Consider the following 258-nt stretch of genomic DNA (forward strand, 5'->3'; position numbering starts at 1 on the left):
CCGTCCGCTGCGGTGCCGTGTGGGCGAGGTGGCATGTCCTCGCAGCGGAGAGTGCGTGCCAGAGGCCTGGCGCTGTGACGGCACCGCCGACTGTGGGGATGGCACAGACGAGCAGGTGGGTGGGGGTGGCGGGCACACAGCCCATCCACCTGCACCTCCCCGGAGGGGCTGGTGGTACTCTTCACCCTCTGCTCTTGCAGGGCTGTCCCAGGGAGGAAGGGCTGTGTGGGGACAGGCAGTGGGGCTGTCCCCATGACC

General features: G+C 69.8%; 1 protein-coding gene across 1 annotated transcript in view; it reads left to right on the plus strand.

Annotated features, from left to right (window-relative positions):
- LOC104511452 (low-density lipoprotein receptor-related protein 2-like) overlaps positions 1–258 on the plus strand; it is a gene marked incomplete at both ends in the record, with an annotated part of 12,281 nt that overhangs the window by 6,706 nt on the left and 5,317 nt on the right. The window contains one exon of the mRNA XM_010154077.1: positions 46–115. Coding sequence (XP_010152379.1) covers positions 46–115 — 70 coding nt within the window. The remainder of the gene's footprint in view (positions 1–45; positions 116–258) is intronic.

Source organism: Eurypyga helias, unplaced genomic scaffold (genome assembly GCF_000690775.1).
Source record: "Eurypyga helias isolate BGI_N326 unplaced genomic scaffold, ASM69077v1 scaffold24216, whole genome shotgun sequence".
Classification (NCBI taxonomy): domain Eukaryota; kingdom Metazoa; phylum Chordata; class Aves; order Eurypygiformes; family Eurypygidae; genus Eurypyga; species Eurypyga helias.